This window comes from Strix aluco, chromosome Z (assembly GCF_031877795.1).
Source record: "Strix aluco isolate bStrAlu1 chromosome Z, bStrAlu1.hap1, whole genome shotgun sequence".
Lineage (NCBI taxonomy): Eukaryota > Metazoa > Chordata > Aves > Strigiformes > Strigidae > Strix > Strix aluco.
The window spans coordinates 93,778,973-93,789,691 of NC_133971.1; the positions used below are offsets into that span (position 1 = coordinate 93,778,973).

At 48.1% G+C, this 10,719-nt stretch overlaps 1 protein-coding gene across 1 annotated transcript; it reads left to right on the forward strand.

Annotated features, from left to right (window-relative positions):
• Positions 1-453: 453 nt before the first annotated feature.
• On the forward strand, positions 454-10,377 carry LIPG (lipase G, endothelial type). The gene is made up of 10 exons (XM_074812939.1): positions 454-649; positions 767-951; positions 1,750-1,929; positions 2,588-2,699; positions 3,861-4,085; positions 4,537-4,779; positions 5,270-5,390; positions 5,961-6,179; positions 7,102-7,194; positions 8,812-10,377. The coding sequence occupies exons 1-10, from the start codon at positions 565-567 to the stop codon at positions 8,831-8,833; spliced, it is 1,485 nt and encodes a 494-aa protein (XP_074669040.1). The 5' UTR covers positions 454-564; the 3' UTR covers positions 8,834-10,377.
• Positions 10,378-10,719: the final 342 nt, after the last annotated feature.

Below are 10,719 nucleotides of genomic sequence, written 5' to 3' on the forward strand. Positions count from 1 at the left end.
TTGTGCCCGTGGGGTCTGGAGCACCCCGAGTGGCAAAGAGCCAGGGGGTTCCCACGGGTGGAGCTGGAAACCGCAGACCCACGCTAGCGCCGACCCCGTGGGCGCAGCCGGGGAGCGCCCTGCCGCCCCCCGCCCCAACCCTTTCCCCTTGTCCCACGCGAGAAACGACCCTCGGCGGGGCCGCCCGACCCGCTGCCCCTCGGGGTAACAGCGCTGGGCACCCACCCGTGACCACCCGGGCGGGCTCAACCCTCGCAAACACCTCCGCGTGGTGGTGACACGGCTCCCCCCCATCCCCTCCCATCCCCTTCCCACCTCCCGCGGACCCTTCCCGCGGGCCGCCCCCCCGCCACCCCACGCGTGAGCGCCGCGCCACGCCCCGCCACGCCCCCGTTGACGCCCCCCTGACGTTCGGGGAGGGCGTGACCAATGGTAGCCCAGGGCCGGCCCCATCGGGCCACGAGCACCACCCCGCGAAGCCCCTTAAAGCGCCCCGCCGCCCCGCCGAGCCCCGCTGCCGTCCGTCCGTCCCTCCCTCCCTCCGTCCGTCCGTCCGTCCGAGCGATGAGAGGGCTCGTCCTCCTGCTCTGCGCCGGCGTCACTTTGTGCGCCGCGGACGTTGCGCGGCTGGAAGGAGGAGGAGGAGGAGGTGGGTGGGCGATCGCGGGCCCACGGGGGGTCGGGGGGTGCCCTGGGAGCAGGTTCCCCTCTCCCGGGCGAGGCCGGGGTTTTGCTGAACCTTCTCCCTCCTCCCGCCCGTTTGCAGATGCCGCCGAGCTGCGGGAGGACACGCGTGTGCCGGCGGCGAAGCCACAGGTGAAGTTCAACCTCCGCCGCTCTCCGGACACCGAAGAGGACGGTTGCGCGCTCGCCATCGGCCACCGCCGCTGTTTGGAGGACTGCGGGTTCAACGTGACAGCCAAAACCTTCCTCATCATTCACGGCTGGACGGTAAGTACGGAGGGTCCCGCGCGGCTCTCGGTGATGCTCAGGGTTCAGAGAGCAAACCGCCCTCTACATGGTCTGTGTCTCTAGAATATGGGATCTGGGACAAATTCTCATGTTTTGAGAGCACTGTGGCCTCTCAGTAGCTGCACCTGAGGTCTCCGGAGCAAGGTGATGGTGGGGTCATACTGTGAAATCACCCAACTCATTCACAACCACTCAAGATCACTTCATATCTCTATAATGTGAATGTCATAAATGGAGCTTGAGATTTTTCCCTAAAATCCAACTAACTGACCACTGTGAAGGTGGCATTGGGCTTGACACCCATACAGACTTTCTGTAATTTTACCAGTGTGTCCCCAGCCTTCACTTCTGCTATGCGGTCTCCTCGATAAAGAAACAGAGGGCAGGCAGACCTGATCAAGCTTTTTTTCTTCTGCATTTGATGTGGCTGAGCATGTGGCACCAGGGGACTTAAAACCTCTACCAGGGCTTATGCAAACAGCAGTGCCAGGGCTGGAAAATAATTTTGCAATCCATCAGAATTTCTGAAACACTTGAGAAAAAGAGCGATAAGGTAATGAATGCCTCTCCCCCCCCGCCTTAAAAGGCAAGGTGGCTAATTACATCCAGAGTCTCTCAAAACCTGTTTTACTTAACACCATTAGTGTAGCGCTGAGAGGTAGTGGGGTTTGCAGAGGAGCTTACAGCTGGAGCAGAATATGTAAATGGATGCAAATAACTGTGAATGTGTAATCGTGGCCCTGCGAGCTGGAAACTAACACCTGAATCTCTTTCTAGATGAGTGGCATGTTCGAAACCTGGCTGGGCAGCTTGGTATCCGCTCTTCAGGAGAGGGAAAAGGATGCCAACGTGGTCGTGGTGGATTGGCTTCCACTCGCCCACCAGCTCTACACCGATGCTGTGAACAACACGCGGATCGTTGGAAAAAGCATAGCGAGGCTGCTTGACTGGTTACAGGTAACACGAGTTAAGAACGGTCTCTGTTGTAACCCTCCGTGAGGGACTGTTGCACAAGGGAACAGGGCACACACCGGCTCCGAGGCTCATAAGTGGGGAAGGCTCTGGTGTAATCCCACCCCTGAGGCTTGGGATGGCTCGTAGCTCAGGCGCTGTGCTCAGCCCTTGCGTGAGCAAGTGCTGCGGCGCTTTCCTGGGAGACGCAGCTTTGCAGGGTGCTCGGATCAGGGATGGTGTAGTGGGCTTCAGGTTTAGGAGTCCTTCCACCTGTCTGAGCAACATGAACGCAGGAGTTGGGCATTCAAAGTCAGTGTTGGCTCGGCAGGAGGGTGGAAAAGAACAAGGAAAAGACCCACAGTGTTACACTCGAGTCCACGGCCAGTCCTGAGGTCTGCTGGCAGCTCCCTGGGGGGTAGGCTGCTCCAGATGCTGCTTAAACAAAGAATATCATCACGGGGGTTGAAATGGTATTGTGACAGGGGGCAAACCACAAGTGCCATCCAAACCGTTCAACTTGTCTTGTCATGATGAAATAAAGAGCGAAGCATGCCTGTCTGCCCCCTCCCTCCAGTCTCTGCGTAGAATTGGACTTCAGTCCTGCAGATAGGAGCAGTGCCACATGCTCTGAAAAACGTTATCATATCTTTTTTCCTTGCAGGAGAACCCACTCTTCCAGCTTGAGAACGTCCACCTGATCGGGTACAGCCTGGGTGCCCACGTTGCCGGCTTTGCTGGTAACCACGTCCGTGGGACAATAGGCAGAATTACAGGCAAGTGGCTTTTTTAGCAGTCTCTTACTTTTCTGTAGCAGCAGAGAGTTTCCCCGAAGAGTCTCGTTTCCTGTGTTGCTGCGATGTTGATTTGGGCTTGCTCATTCAGAAATGACACGTTTCCTACCTGCAGTGGCAGTGGGGAGCATGGGTCTCTTCACATGAGAAAGTATCTTAATTTTGAACCCCAAATGTAGGAGGGGCTTAATGAAAACCTTTCAGAGGACAACCTGATCTTGAGTATATTTGAAGTTGAATGTGGGCTCAAAACAAGCCCAGCTCAAGCTCTTACTACCCAAATCCTAAACCTCTGAGTGATGCTGTTTTTGTAATTATAGCTCATAAACTAATGGAAGTGAGAGCTATTGGGTGCAGTTTGTCCCATGGGATGTTTGGTCAAAAAAAAAAAAAACCAACCCCAAACCCCAACCTCTTATTCTGAAAATATCTTGGAGAGTGCTTCTGACTCCAGAGGAAAGCTGATTTCAACATGTGAGAACTTAGGGTATGGTACAAGGGGTTGCATTAGGTGCTTAAACATGGCACTGGTGAGAATTCCACAGAGCCTAGCAATAAATACCTGTATTTAGTTAAGAAGGAAAATCACCTAACAGTCAACGGGAATGGCTCAGGAGCACAGCTTCAGGTTGGGGGTGATGCTCAGCGATTAACAGAACATCCCAAACCCATTATGGGATCTCAGAAGCAGGGATTATTACGTGGCTGCTGCTTAAACTTGTATTAGCCCTCCATAAGTCCAGCCTGAAAATAGACTGAATGTTGCCAGGCAGCTTTGGCTACCAGCAGTCTCTGTGGGTGCTAGACCTCTTCTGGTGTTCAGTCATCTGCTACCTCTTGAAGTCTCTCTTCACTGGCACCTAGCAAAGGCTCCTTGTTTCCAGCAGGCAAGCTGAAGCCATCGCTGTAGAGCAGACTGGTGCTACTCTTGGGTTGTATTATACCAGAAATGGTATGGGACATCTTTGTTCCCTCAGTGAGCCCATGGTGAAGAGATCTTGGGGGACAGTATCAGCAATGGGGCAGAGACTGTCTGTGTAGCACCTGGTTAGGAGGACTGCTAGCAGCAGGCTCCTGGGTCTATTCTGTATGAAATAACCCAATTTCTTACCTGGCATTTTGCATACTGTCTCTTAACACCAGGCTTGGATCCGGCTGGCCCAATGTTTGAAGGAGTGGACCCTAGCAAGCGCCTCTCCCCTGATGATGCTAACTTTGTGGATGTCCTTCACACCTACACAAGGGAAACACTAGGTGTTAGCATTGGGATCCAGATGCCTGTAGGTCATGTTGACATCTACCCCAATGGGGGAGACTTCCAGCCTGGCTGTGGTTTAAGCGATGTCTTGGGAGCAATTGCCTATGGGAGTAAGTTCTCATTACATATTTTGCCTCTGGTCACCATAGACTCCTCACAAATAGACTTAGGTTGATGCTGGGGGATGATCTGATTTACAACAGCACTGAAAACTCTTTTTTCCTTCTAAGCTGCCTGTACTGCTGCAGATAGTTGCTATAAACTAGACCTGCTTTTAATTCTGAAGTAGCATGTTCTCACTCTAACACCTGATCATAAACTACGGTTGTCTTACGCTGGACCTAGAATCTTCTTTAAAGCTCTCTTTATGGTAGCGATTAAGTGAACAGTCCTCTTCAAGTGTCTTCCACTAGCCTCTTGAATTGATATCGTTTGAAAAATGTTCACGTTTGGCCATAGTCAACTCAAGTTGGGCTACAAGTAGGCATAGCTTACTATATCTTACCATCTGCTGGAGTGACAAATATTTAAAATGTATCCCTTACAACCCTGCTTCTCTAGCAATTGGTGAAGTCGTGAAATGTGAACACGAGCGGTCTGTGCACCTCTTCGTGGACTCCCTTGTGAACCAAGATAAACAAAGCTTTGCCTTTCAATGCACCGATTCCAGTCGCTTCAAGAAGGGCATCTGCCTGAGCTGCCGGAAGAACCGCTGCAACGGCATTGGCTACAACGCCAGGAAAATACGGAACAAAAGAAACAGCAAGATGTACTTAAAAACAAGAGCTGACATGCCGTTCAAAGGTACGCTTCCCCTCTTAGAGAGAGCATAGTCTCACCTCTAAGAGCAGACTCCCAGAGTCAGTGTTGGGAAAGATGTAGAGGTGGAAGAGTAGCATCACCTCAGAGCAGCACAGCACCAGGAATTAGTCTTTTGCTGTTTCCTGGCTGCGTTGCTGTCCTGTGGCATTAGTGTGCTCCTCCCTCTATGTAAAACAATCAACAGGACTCTGGCCATAAGGACACTCTGCCTTTTGGGCAGAACTACAGTTTACACGTCATATTTGCCAGACCACCCCAACCTTAGAGCAGTGTAAGGTTTGGGGAGTCCTCCCCAGAGTGGACCTGCTGCTGCTGTTGTGTAAATGTCAACTTTGTAATCAGTAAGGGCAGGAAAAAGTGATCAGTGATGTCTCAATAATGAAAGGGTGTAGCCTTTGCCAGCCAACACTATTTCACAAAGAGCGATGCTGAGCAATGTTGTGTCTCAACAAAGTTCATTCTTTCTTTCCAGTCTACCACTACCAGATGAAAATGCATGTCTTCAGCTACAAGAACTTGGGAGAGGCTGATCCCACTTTCTCCGTCACCCTTCATGGCACCAATGGAGACTCTGAACCTCTCTCTTTAGAAATGTAAGTAAACTGGCCTGTTGTGTTTGCCTAAGAAGGCCACTGGGATGAGACAAAGTGGCATCATTCTTTTCCCTCTGGTAACACTAGCATGGCACCTGAGCCCAGCAGCCTCACTCCATCACCATTCAAAAAACTTTTCATTGTGTAATTTAATTATTTATTGCTGAAAAAGCAATTTGATGTGCCCAGTCCTCTACCTAAAAGCCTTCACGGCTCCTTGCTGAAGTACTTTGTTTTGCTTTTCCCTTCTACCATTTGGATATGGTCTGAAAGCACCTGTATCTCTGGAGGTCTTTTGTTGACCTCCTTTAGCCTCTCCCAGAAGAAACACAAGGCATGAAATTCACCTTTAAGCTATGGAAGGACAGCTGAGCCAAATACGTGATGCATTGTATTGAACCAGCTATCCAAGCTCACTTTCTTTAGTTTAATCAGTAGTTAACTGGTGACAGTTGAACGTGGAGCACTTGATAAGCTGCAAAGGGCTCTGTTTAACTTCTTGCATGGAATGAATGAGCACCTGGCATGCTTCCATAAGGAAGAAATGTTGAGTCTCTGCTTGTTTTTCAGGCTTGATCAAATTGGCCTAAATGCTACTAATACCTTCCTGGTCTATACTGAAGAGGACATGGGTGAACTTTTAAAAATAAAGCTCACCTGGGAGGGAACATCTCAGTCATGGTATGATCTGTGGAAAGAGCTGAAGAGCTACTGGTATCGGCCGGTGAAGTCTTCCCAGGAACTGCATATCAGACGTATACGTGTGAAATCTGGGGAAACTCAACAGAGGTAATAATTGTGTTAGACTGCATGTGAGCTGACTGGAAACTTCAATCAAAAGAAGAAATATTCAGAATCTAGCAAGAAAAGCTGGGGTTTTGAACTTAGCTGGTATCCTAAGCTGTCTTTCATTTTTAGTGTCGCCAGGTAATGCTCCCTCATAGTGCAGGAGAGTGGGTTACTTGCCAGCGTGAGGTTGCAAACTAGGCTTTAAGCAAAAGTAGTTACTACAGATCAGATCTGGGATGTTCTTTTTGCTTTATTTAGATAGTATGACACTGTCTTGCCTGCCCTTGGGGACTAAATTAGCCCACTTCAAGGTGGTTTAGACAGTACCTGAAGGATTAAAGTACTGACAGCACCAAAAATACTGAAACATAGGTGGGCATAGCTATTATTTGCAGGCATAATGTGCTGGTTTGGCACAAGCAGCTAGACCTAAAACTGCAGCTAGTAACGCAGTGACATCAACTCCTTAAGCACTATATTGCCCCTTCTGAGATCTCTGTAACTGGAAAGCTGCCTGAGCAACCAACAAGAAGCAAAGCTGCCAAGCACGTAGCACTTGCACTCCCAGCTCTTGTTGTGCTAAAGCTAACCCAGATCTGTCAAAGAACAGCAGTTGATACTGACAATTTCCCACATTTCTCAGAGCTTTAAATAAGCATCACTTATCATCTGTAAGGTATTCTGCATCCTAGTTTCCGCAATTGATGAAACATGGGTAGTAGAAGCAAAGATCCCCAAATAAAATATTAACATAGGAACTAAAGGAGCCATTTATCAGGCTCATGGTGTACCACGATGCTGCACAGGAAGGATGTCAAATCAAATAACTTGTCCTAGAACTGGCTGCAATCCATATTACATGTTATTTGCTAATCATGGAGACAACAGGTACCTTCTCTGGACTTCTGATTCCTCCTCCTAGGTTTGCTTTCTGTGTGGAGGATTCCCAGCTAACCCGTATATCTCCTGGTAAAGAGCTCTGGTTTGTGAAGTGCACGGAGGAATGGCAAAAAAGGTAGGGAAAATCAGCTAAGAAAAATCCTGTCTGATGTATGTGGCTCTGCTGGGATGAGTGGAGTCTTTTCTTTTTTGTTTAGGCTGGAACCTCTTTTTCTTTCAAAAAAGTTAATAAATTCTAACCCAAGATTCCCAGGTATTAGACTTAATTTTCATGTATGCCTTAACTATTACCAACTAGGTGATGTTATCCTCACTTCTGATCTTGGTTTGTCATCTTTCTCCTTTGCATGCTTACTAGCAAATTGATTTAACACAATCCTTGGGCCTAAAGAATTTGTCTGCTTGCTATTCTGATAGATGCTAAAAATGAGGTGCTACCAATACCCAAGATCCATGCGATAATAGAGAGATAATTAGAGGCATCTATTAACTGCCCTGTAAAACAGAGGAAAACTGGAGTGTGGGGGATTGCCTTAACAATTGTTTCAGCCTGGTAGAAGATCTTGAGCTTCCAAGAAATCTCTTGGTTAAAGTTTGAGCTCAACTGCATGAGCAAGACACAGCTGAGGACTTACCATGGTATTACAGTGCTGACTCCTACCACTTCATCTCTGGCTATGCTAATCTCCTCTGGTTCAGGAGAGAGCAGACTCAGCTGTTGCCAGAGCATCTCAGCCCTGCTTAACTTCTGGGGGACTTTCCAGACACCTAGGATCAGTCCTCAGAGCATGACTTCCAGTAAGTCTGGTCCCAGCAGTGACAGCTTAATTGCTTCAGGCTGCCTCTAGTCATGTTTTTAATGAATTCCCTGTTCATTTGACTAAATGATAGTCTCCTTCAGATGAAGCCCAGCCTTTTGGGCTCTCTTAAACTTCAATTTGTAAACCTAGAGCTTTGTCACTTCTAATCTGGAAACAAAGTGCTTGTTAGGGCTAGCAAAGTCCTGTGGAAGTCGTGCTTTGCACAGCTCTCTTGGACGGCTGAGCTCAGCTCAGAAATGTGAGCTGGTACTGTTCCAGGTCTGGCAGAAACCAGCAAGCTGTGCTCCACACAGTAGCAAACAATTCTGTGAATGAAACCCCTGTGCAAAAACTTGTTGCTCTGCCACAAGCCTTGAAAGATCAAGTAAATATTCCTGCAGGTACAATAAAAGACTGTTTTGATATGCTACTCAATAACCTCCATAAAACAGAATTGCTGGCAGATGTGCCCTTCCTGCTAGTCGTTGGGAGTACAGCTTTTGCGTGAGGCAGAGGAGCAAATCTGAGCTCCAACGTGCTATGGTTTCTAGGAAACTATCCTTCCTCCCAGAGATCATGAGCAATTACTTGCTGTTCAGCTCTCCATTCCTGCCAAGTCACTGGACGATTACAGTTCCCTGCTTGGAGACTGAGTCTGCAAACATCTGTCCACCCTGAATGGATCTGAACAGGCAGAGTCTAGCATCAAGACGTGTAATTTCTGGTTGTAGCCTACTTGTGTGCATAATGTCTGCTTCAGGCTCTCATTGAGTAGTTACTGGGCAAAGTGCTGCTTTGACAGAATAAAATACCAACCTGTACTGTCTAAACCTGTTCTTAGTGTCCCAGAGTTTGTTAGGACTTCTTTATTATTCCTCTTAATGTCTGTGTTTAACTAGATTTTTTTTTTTTTTCCTCTCTGCTTTTCCCAGATCTGTATCAAATTCACTCTGAAGACTTCTCTAAAGACTCACAGCAGAGCAACCTGTATGCATGAAGACCACACAGGTGGCAAGATGCTCTGGTGAAAATGTGGCTTGGTAGCACTTAAAGCAACTAGCTCTTCAGGACAAAACATTTTGGATCAGATGCAAGAAACTGAGAAGCTATTGATGAACTGTGGTCCTAGACCTAGAATAACTAAAACTACATTTTCCCTTCCCCAGGAAGCCTGGTTTGTGCATTTAACCTTATCTTGACCTGTTACACGCTGCATTTCCTGCCCTGCTCCCATTAACCAGGACTACAGATGAGATCTTCACAGATTTAGACCTCAGCAATGATCTTCTGGTCTGCCTGCCAGTGGAGTTGAGAGGATAACCATGCTAACTGCCCATCAGCCTGTTGGTGACAGAGCTGCCAAGAAAAAATTAGCATCTAGCATAGGAGTTCCTGTGGGTCCAGTAGCACTGTGGGCTGTGGGAAGATGAGACCAGCATAGGTCAAGTGTATGGGGATGTTTAGGGGAGGGGTGGGGATAAGCACAATGCCACTTAACTTCAAGTTGTCCTTTGCTTGCCTTAAAAGTAGTCTGTTCTGTGTCTGTCTGATGCTGAAATCTCTGTGTATTACCTTATAAGAAGGTAGTACTCCATCCTCCCTGTACCTAGGGCAGAACACGGTGCAGACGGTGGGTGGTGGTGTTGGCAGCTGCCTCTTGCTCCCCAGTGGGTGTCTGCAGCGAGACTGCCCCGTCCCACGTGTGGATCCCTTTGTAAGAGGCAAATGACAGCTGCCCTTCTACTGACTGTAGGGGAGGAGGAAGGTAATGAACTGTACTGCTTCAGGAGAGCTTTGCACCACTCCTTTTAACTACTGAGAATGTGTTCGCCTCTGTTCAGATGCTGTTGTAGTACCAGTGCATAAATTAAGACCTTATTTTTGTGCAGAATATTTAACTGAGCCAAACAGATGACAGCCTACCCTCATTGCCACAACATCCCGGTTGGATTCCTTGGTGCTGGGTGAACTTGGCTTTGCTCTGAGTTGGACAGACTCTATAGCTGTCCTGTTTGCTACAGCAGAGCGGACCTTGTCAGAGGTGAACTAGATTTATTTTCTTTTTTTTTTTCTTTTTAGAAGGAGACTTGGTGTAACAGCTCTTAAACTTTTGACGTGCAGAAAGGCAATCTCAAAAAATAGTGTTGACGGATGGTGCACTGAGTTCTGAAGACTTAGCAAGTCCTTCTGAGGCCTGCAATTCTTTGAGTTTTTGTAGAGCTTCAATCCAACCAAAGCAAGCACATTTGGGGATTTTTTTTTTTCCACGGTTTTATGCAAAGGCTTCAATAACTGAAGCCTTTGGTAAGTATCTGTGACTTGTCACCGTGCCATGCTTAGAGTGGTTTCAAAGCCCTATTTGTATATTGTGGTTTTTGTATGACTTAAAGCATAATTTATTTCTTGTATTGTACATATGTAAAGTTTTAAACACTTTGGTTTTGAGTAACAGTTTTTATAAGCCTTAAGACAAAAAATAAAGGGCTTCATAAAAATCAGTGAAGTCTTCTTGTATTGGGTCTGGCTGAGACGGAGCTAATTTTTCCCTGTAGCAGCCCTCGCAGTTGCTTTGCACTGGTAGCTAGGAAGGCGTTGATAAGGCATGCGTGTTTTGGGTGCTGCTGGCAGTGCTGGCACAGCACCAAGGCTCTCTCCAACACCCACTCCCCCACCAGTAGCCTGCGGGTGGGCAAGCTCTTGGGCGGGGACGCAGCCGGGACAGCTGACCCAGGCTGACCAAAGGGATATTCCACACCACATGACGTCTGCTCAGCCAGCAGAGCGCAGGGAAAGGAGGGAGAAGGGGGGAGCCTTTGTTTTTATGTTTGTCTTCTGCTGTG

Coding starts and splice junctions, on each gene's coding strand:
- LIPG (XM_074812939.1), top strand. CDS start 565: ATGAGAGGGCTCGTCCTCCTGCTCTGCGCCGGCGTCACTTTGTGCGCC. Junction 1,930..2,587: donor GGCTGCTTGACTGGTTACAG/GTAACACGAGTT, acceptor TTTTCCTTGCAG/GAGAACCCACTCTTCCAGCT. Junction 6,180..7,101: donor TCTGGGGAAACTCAACAGAG/GTAATAATTGTG, acceptor TCCTCCTCCTAG/GTTTGCTTTCTGTGTGGAGG.